We start from the raw sequence: 9,529 nt of genomic DNA on the forward strand, positions 1-9,529 counted from the left end.
ATGGGGCACTGCCCCCACATGTAGGGTGATATATTCCCTGAAACCAACGAAAATCTTGCTTGTTTCCTAGCTGGAGACATTGCATTTATGTTGAACTTATAAATTACAAGAGAGATGATATGATAAAAACATTGTTCTCGTATTATAGCTAATATTCTAATTTTAGTTAGACAACATGGATCCACGTATTTTTATAGATCCGACATATCCAAATCGATTTTAGACACTTGAATTATGTATTAGAATACTATCATTGTGCTAACATAAGCTCAAAGCATGACATCAACCCATCAGTAGTCAATCAAAATTTTTTTTGAAGTACATTAGTTTATCTTAATTTGTAAATCATATTCAACCATATCGTATTCATTTAAAAATCGAGAAGTGATTTTCAATTTTCCACACATTCTGGTCACCATTTTTACAAAATATGGACATATCGACCCATTAAATTGATCAAATATATTTTATGCACTGACTTAATTTTTTTTTATATCATTTATATTTTTCGAATAATATTATAATTTTTCGAACGAATAAGTTTTTGAAAATAGATTTTTTTTTTGCTTTCGAGTCTCACTTGGGAAAAAACAAATGGTGTCAGTGCATAGAGAGTTGACTGTACGAAAATTATCTTAAAGGCAATCCTATGCATGCATTTTTTAAAAATCCGATGATGGGACCAGGCAAACGAATTAAACCGTTAGGGCTACTTTCGTAACATCACATTCCACCGGTTTCCGTTGAATGAATACCCGGATCCTGACCCATTTCCCTGACCTCATTTTCAAAATTCCCCGATTAATTACTCAATTAACCCACATCTCATTCAATATCCCAACATTTATTTTGTCGTTATTCCTAAATTCGATAATTTTAACATTTACACGTTGATCCTTTTTTATTCATCAAAATATCCTGAAATTGCTATGATAAATCCAGTACACAAAATAAATTATTCGAATCCAAAACGTATTTTACATTAAAAGTAGGAGTAATTTTTGAAACCTTGATTTATTTTAAATAATTATATATTTTTATATTATATGTCACGCTCCGAACTCAAAACGTGGCACTGACACCATTCTTAAAACCTTTGAATAAACATTTAGAATATTTAAGTTTCAAAGATACAAATATTTCTAAAATCAGTTTATTTTATTATAAATTATCTATGAAGTCCTTGCAACATATGAATTCAAAATAACTGAGAAATTGAAACCCTCCCTCGAGTAGGGATTGTCGAAGTATCTTTTCAGATTTTACTAACCCAAAAACTACAATTTCCCATTATTTTTTTTAAAAAAATTCCAGTTTTAATTTTTTAAATTATGCTATTATTATTTATTATCTCAAATACCACGAGGGGGATATAACCGGGTTATCGGGTGCGAATCTTCCCATATCCATTATGTTTCAAATTTCCGGATCCCCTTCTCTTCTGACAAAACCAAATACATACAACTTCCTGTCCAGAAAGCTTCGCTTCAAACCTTCAGCTTTTTTCTCCATCAAGTCGCTACCCAAAACACTTTATCGATTCTCCTGAGGCGCGGGACCTGGGAGAAAGAAGCAAGCTAAAAATGGACGAAGTTGCCAAGGGTACTGTGTACGAGCAGGAGGAAATGGAATGCACTTTCACGGTGTATGAGATTGATCTTGATTATGAGTTCGACGCCGCTCGCTTCTTCGACTTTGCCCGGCTAGATTCGCCTCTGGAGGCGCGCCAAGCGGAAGTCTGGTTCCACTCAGCCGGAAGCTACCCACCTTCCCGTAATATTTATTTTGTTATTCTCCTCTTTTCCGTTCAAGGCTAACTATTGTCCAATCTATCTCTTGCCCGGCGGAAGGGGTTGCACGCTACGAATTGAAACTTATGAGTCGACTTGGATGTGGGATTTCTGCTGTTTCTTGCCGTTGCTTTTGAATTTTTGTGTCTTTTATGCTAATGCCATCAAAAGTACTCTTTTTGGAGCTTGAGGTAGTAGCACCAGCACCGAACTGTTTTACAGTCTTCAAGACTGTGCTGGGTTTTGATGATTAGTTATGACATAATATGTATTGAAATGGGGATTTTTTTATCTTTACCTTTTCCTCGTTTCATTGTATTCAACAATCTGTGTACATTTTTTCAGCTTTTGTGGCAAACTTGGTTCCAAGAGATGAAATTTTGATGGGAAACATATGTATCTCCCCCAAGTTTAAAGGTGTGGAGAACATGAACCCGAGGGAGAGTGTCTCAGATATTGAGGAGGACGAAGAAATTTCTGTTGTGGACACAAATTACAGAGGTACTACTATTCATAAACACATGATATTTTCCTTTTTTGCTGAATGTGTCCCAGTTTAACAAATTTATAACTTTGTACCTTTGGCATTGGTTTACCCATGATAATGCTAAATAAGATGAATACAGTGCCAAATTACGATGATGTTCTGAACTATATTTGCAGCATTTTTTCCTGGATAACAATCAAACATTTGGAGTATTCTCTACATATGATAATTTTTAGTTTCTAATCAGGTTCTTGACCTATCAGAAAGTATGGGCAAACACTTGAGAGATTTTTGATCTCAGATACCATTATCTTGACAAGAAGTCATATTTATAAGCCATTTTTTTGTATATCAGCAACATACTTTGTGCTCACAGGAAGAAGCATTGCATCTTTTGGCTATGGCTTTTCTGTGGGTCTAGGAAATTAAATTTTATTAGATTTCCTAACATAAACAGCTAATTTGGTCTATAGTTGTAGATGATAGATTGACATCTGATCCTTTTGTGCTGCCTTGTGAGCCAAGAAGAATCCAGGTTCCAAAAACTATTTGGATAGGTTGTCCTTATCGTAGTTGGAGGGATCGATGTTATCTATTGGCTGCTAGGTTTTCAATAAACATAGATAAAACAGTGCCATAGGTTAAATCAATAATGTGAATCTAAGTTGTTTCTTGCTGAGTTTATCGAAGTTTGCTGGTAGAAAGGGATTTATTGGAAAAAAGGGAAGGGTTTTATTGGAATAGATTCAAACCCTAAAATTGTTCTGGTAAATTCAAACAATGATATCGTTTCAGAGTGCCATATCACCCCTTGGTTAATTCTATCTTGTATATTCTTCTCATATATTTTGAAGGAAATGCCTCTCTACAAATTGGCAGCATGACAAAGCTTCAGAATCCATCTAAAAACCTACCCTCAGGTCTTCTTTCTTCTATGATGATTTTGTTAGGTAAAATTGTTTTGTACTTTACCATTTTCTAATCCTTTATCTGTGCTTCATTTAGTTTAAGTTAACTCCAATCTAATATGTAATGAGGGTTTCTGATCAAAGATCTTAGATCTTCTACCTTTGTTGCGTAACAGTGTTCGTGTCTGTGTTTTTTGGGGTTTTCCGTATTTTTATTCGCATATATCTGTTTGTACTTTCAATGATATACCTGGGTTAACAATCACGTGACAGGCTATTCTAAATCAAAACCTCACACAAAGTTGTTCATGAAGCCTTGTCCAAGAACTTCAACTCTTCTGAAGCCAACAGCAAGCCAATTGGCCAAGCAAAATCACCCACTCCTGGCTGGTTATTCTAGGTTATTATTCTTTTTTGATTCGAAAGCATTAGTTTATGTAGCATTTACAATTTAATAAATTTATGACTATTACAATTTTTTTATGACTTTTCTCTTCATTGTATCACCTGTTGTGTTATGTCAAAGGAAAAATTTGAAAACTCAAAACTAACCTTGTTATATAGGGGGATTCTTCAACAAAAGCCCAGTCTTCATTTTACCAAATACTAGGTCTGATTAATGATAGAAAATTTGTCTGTCATGAGGATGCATCATATGGGCTTCTCACATATCATGATTGCTATATGATCGATTCTTCCATTAACTGGCAGGTCAAATATGTTTGTAGAGAAAATAGATAAAAGCTCAGTTAGCAATTTTGGGGTTGAGAATCATGCTGCGAAAAGGCAAAAGCTTGAGGATGGTCTTCTCTGTAAGGTACACATTCATCTCTTCCCTCTTACACATCACGTCTTTCTTGTTCTCTTATTTAATAATTTTCTTGCTCTCTATAGCCGCATCCTGTAAAATGACCTAAAATGTTTCTTTTTAGTACTAAATCTCGGGTGATAACTGGTAGGCACGAGGTTGTTATCACAACTCTTCTATCTTCTTTCCTTCAAGATGATGCTATGCAAACTTTTTTTAGTCAATCCGTTATTTGTAATTGGATGAAACTTTCAGTGACTAAAATCAAATAGTTTCATTCTTTTAATGTTTCTTAAAAGCTTGATAACTTTACTTAATAGGTTGTGGACGCAGAGCAGCTGCAGCAAATTAGTTTTGTCCATAAGGTGCCAAAGCGGGTATGCTGTGTACATTGGAATATTTACTTTATCAGCATCAAAATCAGGATCTGCTGTATAAATCTGAGTGTTTTCCCTCATTTCTAAAGTTCCATAATTAATATACTTGTTGATAACTAAAGAAATGTACATTTTGCAGTTTCAATGTTCTCTCACCTCTCTCATTATTTGTTTCAATGCAATGATACAAGAATCAACCAAAACAGCTTCACAATTAAAAGACTGCACTCGATTAAACTAATTTATTTTAAATGATTTGAAAGGATGGGATCACAAATCATACCAAGACGAGAATCACTATTCCAAGAGAGCCGGATCTTGAAACTGCACAGCGGGCTCTGAAGACAAGGTTGGTTTGATCCACACAAGAAGGATTTCTATTCTGACGATTTTGTTGTTGCGGGGGATTTATTATTTTACTCCATTAGTGTTCTGAGCGCCCTGCTTGGTGGTCAATTTTCAGGCCAAAAACTATTAAAGAAGCTGAAAATGTGGCTTCCACTGTTTGTAGGTTCAAAGCTCGTCCACTAAATAGAAAAGTTAGTATCTGAATTATATTAATATAGCATGCTTACTTTCAAATTACTTAAAGATTAAAATTTTCAATTCCTTAATTTTTAGATTCTTGAGGCACCTTCATTACTTCCAAAAAGAAGCATTCCTGTTTTGCCAAACTTTCAAGTGAGTGCTTGCAAAAATTATTCTTTTCCGACATTTTCTTGTGAGAAATTATTTATTTCAATTGAGTCGTGTGCTCATTTCCTTGGCAAATTTGGCTCAAGGAATTTTACTTGAAGACATCAGAGAGGGCGATGCTACATAAGTCAGTAGTTCCAAAATTTGCAGTGCCAGGCCATCAGCCTGATAAGGTTATTAATCGTATACTTCATCACAACATTTTGACATGTTTTATTGAGTTTATTAATATGTCGATGTTTATCTGTTTTAATCTCCCAATTTCATGGACCAAATATAGGCTCTGGTCAACTTATTGACAGACAACACGAGGCCTCTTATTTTCTTCCTTGTTGAGTGTCCCTAGGGATTTGACTTGCTTAAAGCTACTGTTATGCAGATATATTTATTCTAGTTAAGATTGTGTTCTAATTAAATTATTTTCCTAGCCTTTTTTTCCCGGGCAGGCATCACACAAATATTCCACTAACATTACACCAGATCGAGGGAACAGGGAACCTGAAAGGTAGTACTTGTTGATCCTTCCATTGAGTTCCTCAGGCCATAATTTTCGTTTCTACTGCTCAGCCATGAACAGCTGCATGTCTTTTATTATTCAAAATTTGATGCTTCAAACCTCAGATGTCCAAAGCATCCCTTTGCCTTTTTTATGATTTAGTGTCATTGCTGCTTTATATTTTATTCCTTGATTTTGTGAACATATTCTTTTTATACTGTTGAATTTCTTGTTGTCTAAACTGTTTGTGCTTGTCAGACCCATCCATGTGAATGGTTCAAGGCCTGAGGTTTGTGAGTCATCTCATGGCTTCAAAGCTCTTCCCCTAAATAAGAAGGTACTTCTCTCTGTATCAAGTATCATACTTTAGGCAAGCATCTTAAATTTAATTCTTTATATTTGTAGATATTGACAAGCAAGGGCACTTTTGGAGTTTTTCGAAATAGTAAGAAAGATTCAACTGTGCCAATGGTAATTGCAATGAAAATTCAGTTCTAGAATCCAAGTATTATTAGTATGATGAAATGCCACTACTAAATACAGGGTCTTGTCAATGTCACAGGAATTTAATTTCCATACGGAAAAGAGATTTAATCACAATCCTCCAATTGAACTTTTCAACAAGGTAAGTTGATATATAATTTTCGAACTACTCCAGTGAAACCGTTTCCAAGAAATTTGCATACTAATGCTTTGAATATCTGGACGGTCTAGGGCAATTACTGTAATCCTTTGTAGTCACCGATCTAGTAAATCATTGAAGGAAACTGCATATTTGATTTATCCTCTCTGTTTCTGAACTAGCTCTCACTGGTGCCTGAAACACAACAAACTGCTAATCACAAGTCTAAACTGCAACGTTCCATCATCACATCTGCCAAGGTTCCCTGAGATTTTCTTTATCATGTTAAGAATTTAAAATCACGTCATATTAATGACTTGGACCAAATATGCTAATATTTTACAAGGGTTCAAAAGAGAATAGATTGGGTTGCTTCCAGAAAGATAATGAGGTACTGGATGGCTCCCTCATATACTTTAAATATTATTAAATGATTTGACCCTTTGACAATAGGCTTTCCCTTGAAGAATTTGTCTCATGCTCTTATAAATTTCGGTAATGGTGCGTTCTATAACAGATAAAACAACCATCAAAGCCGATACCTCCCGTGCTTGTTGGAATGCAGCAAATTGGTGTCGAAGCTGCATAAAGCTGCATAATTGAAGTCTACGCTGCTTCTTGCTTTAACTGGTAGCTTGACATATCCTTAACTGGTAGCTTGACATAGCTTTAACTGGTAGCTTGTTCATTTATGCTCACAAGATGCTACTTCAGGAGTAACAGCATTCGTTGAAGGTTTGAAGGGAAGAACATTATCTGTGATACTGATATTTGACTTTGACCGTAAAATTCTTGCGATCTGATTGAAGTTGGCAAGGAGTCTGTGTCTGGTTACTGATACAACCGTATATTTGGTCGGAATCTGAAGCTCATACAGATATGGCGCACAGAGGGAAATCCTTGAACATACTCTGAATGGTTATTATCATAGAGACAGATGCTAATATTTGTCCCGAGTGATATTTACCTTTGGATATACAGTTTCAAATGTAATCTTTCTCCTGATCCATTAATAAAATGTATAGGAGAGAGAGTTTATGTTGCAGTTAGCCTCAAACACAACTTTTTTGGGTGATGAAGTTTTGGAACTGCCGATATATTGTTATCAGTTTAAGTTATACCGATAAACGTCTTGCTGCCATAAGGCATGCTTTCCAAAACTGTGTCTGCCTTAGTAGTTATGATTTTCCTATGTCAAACTTGCTCTGTCTAAACATTATATCTATATATTATTAGAAAAATTTCGGCAGTATCTAAAGTCAATGAATCAAATAGCCGCACATCATCAGGCCGAGGTGCATAAAAATATTGTCCATTGGCAGGAAGAGAAGGGACTAAAAAATCGAGTTTTGCAACTATAAAAAGTGTCCATTGGCGGCAGAATTATGTGTTTTTAACCTGTGTGACTGGTCATAGCCTCAAAGGGGGTTTTTCTTTGTCCAGAGGGAGAAACATTTTAGCATATCCCTCAAATTCTAATCAATGTACCAAGAAAGATATTTTAAAAGTGAATATTTTTTATATATGATATATATATGCACCACCAAGATTTAAAAAAAATAGGTATGTAATTAAATATATTATGAATCATGAAAGCTGTAAGAAAGATACGTTATAGAGGTTAAATTACAACTCATGTCTCATAAATTATCACCATCATAATTACCAATACTTACAGAATCAACAAAGAGCATCGAAAAGTTTTGGTTTGGTTTCAAAGCGAAACAAATAGTTAAATTCGAGTCTATAATCTGCTGATTAAATCGAACCAAATTCTAAAACTTTCTCCACGCTCTATTAAAACTAAAATCCAGACCGATCCAACCAAATTTATCTTTTAATTGGCTTGATGTTAGCATGAAACTTGGGAAAAAATCAAAAAAATAAAATAAAGATTTTTGTGAATTTTGTTTAATTCGAAATCGACAGTTTTAATGAGTGAAAAGCAAAAAGTACCCATACGCAACCTATATATTAACGTTTCTATGTGCTGCCATTTGCATTGTTAAGAGGAAATTTCTTGAGCAGAGAACAATGAAGCAGCAGCTGTCAGCCGGAGCCTCATGTTTAATTTCTTAGCCAATTCGCCATGTACATTATAAATACTCTAATTCATCAACCCCACCAATCACAAAAACTAACTGAATACAATTCACGCTAAGCTGGCCATCCAAGGCCTTTTGACAAAAAAAAACAGTAATGTCGAAAATCCTTGATATGGCCTCGAAAGCTTTCTTGATCGCGGTCATAGTCGCCACCGTGGTTGCTCAGACTTTGGCTACTGATCATATGGTTGGAGATAACGATGGTTGGAAACTAGATGTTGATTACACCGCTTGGGCTAAGGGCAAATTTTTTTACGTCGGCGACACTCTCAGTACGTGATCACATAGTTCAAAGTTTCTTCATTTTTCTTGGTTTGTTCATTGAAAATTTTGTGTCTTCAATTAGCTTGTTATATATGGTTCAGTCTTTCCATTTGGTAAATGTCATGGTAAGTTGAACAGATAATAATATTATTTTGATTGCAGCGTTCATGTACCAAGAGGGAGTCCACAATGTGCAGAAAGTGAATGGATCCGACTTCAAGCAATGCATGTCTACCGACTCATCAAGCAAGCCTTTAACCAGCGGAAACGACGTTATTAACCTCGCCACCCCTGGGAAGAAATGGTACATTTGTGGAGTTGGTGAGCATTGTTCCAAAGGGATGAAGCTCTCCATCACTGTCTCCGTCCAGGGGCCGACTCCCGCCCCCATACCCACACCATGGCCTACTGCCCCGCCGCCCTCTTCTTCTTCCGCCAGTGAAATTTCTCCATTGAAATCTTTGGTGTTGATGGTTGCTGTCATTGCTGCATATAAGATCATGATCATGGCCTAAATTCTTATAATTATTCAAAAATAATTTTGTGACCTTTAATAATCCTTGTTACTTCAACTTCATTTAGAGTTTCATTTTTCTCTTTTGGCTGTTGTCTTTAGAAAAGAAATGTTGCCACATATAATAATAACATGGAATATTATTTTTTGGTATTTGTATTTGGAAGTAAAAGAACTCAATTTCTTTATGAAACAAAAGATTATTGCATTTGATACTTTTACTCAAAAAATTAACGAAGAAAAGCAAACTCAACATCTAAAACTTAGAAGTGACGTTCATACAATGTGACCGATAAAAAATTATTAATTTTTTTAAAAAACTTGATATTTACTCTTCCATTTTGGTTCAAAACAATTTGCAAACTAATTATGTACTAAGCATAATTAATTGCCAACTTGCTAGTCAACGGCATACACTTGCGAGGCTTTCAGTAGGTAATGTTTGAACATGTTATACAAAAA

The 9,529-nt window shown here is 35.1% G+C and overlaps 2 protein-coding genes across 8 annotated transcripts; both read left to right on the forward strand.

Annotated features, from left to right (window-relative positions):
• The first annotated feature begins 1,470 nt into the window (after positions 1-1,470).
• On the forward strand, positions 1,471-7,362 carry LOC142552184 (protein TPX2-like). Of its 7 annotated transcripts, none has more exons than XR_012821713.1 (18): positions 1,471-1,773; positions 2,136-2,291; positions 3,132-3,197; positions 3,459-3,585; positions 3,897-4,002; positions 4,314-4,370; positions 4,634-4,719; positions 4,834-4,909; positions 4,992-5,051; positions 5,153-5,239; positions 5,495-5,571; positions 5,821-5,899; positions 5,968-6,033; positions 6,125-6,187; positions 6,367-6,444; positions 6,541-6,575; positions 6,702-6,814; positions 6,908-7,362. XR_012821713.1 is itself a non-coding variant. In XM_075661851.1 (18 exons), the coding sequence occupies exons 1-17, from the start codon at positions 1,584-1,586 to the stop codon at positions 6,771-6,773; spliced, it is 1,491 nt and encodes a 496-aa protein (XP_075517966.1). In that variant the 5' UTR covers positions 1,471-1,583; the 3' UTR covers positions 6,774-6,814; positions 6,908-7,360. The 7 variants fall into 7 exon arrangements, 5 of the variants coding, with proteins under 5 accessions (XP_075517966.1, XP_075517965.1, XP_075517967.1 ...); XR_012821712.1 differs by having other exon boundaries at positions 6,899-7,361; XM_075661851.1 differs by having other exon boundaries at positions 6,531-6,575; positions 6,908-7,360.
• Positions 7,363-8,346: 984 nt separating this feature from the next.
• On the forward strand, positions 8,347-9,068 carry LOC142550806 (stellacyanin-like). The gene is made up of 2 exons (XM_075659856.1): positions 8,347-8,561; positions 8,716-9,068. Exons 1-2 carry the CDS (start codon positions 8,384-8,386, stop codon positions 9,066-9,068), a joined length of 531 nt encoding a protein of 176 aa, XP_075515971.1. The 5' UTR covers positions 8,347-8,383.
• Positions 9,069-9,529: the final 461 nt, after the last annotated feature.

This window comes from Primulina tabacum, chromosome 7 (genome assembly GCF_025594145.1).
Source record: "Primulina tabacum isolate GXHZ01 chromosome 7, ASM2559414v2, whole genome shotgun sequence".
Taxonomy (NCBI): Eukaryota; Viridiplantae; Streptophyta; class Magnoliopsida; order Lamiales; family Gesneriaceae; genus Primulina; species Primulina tabacum.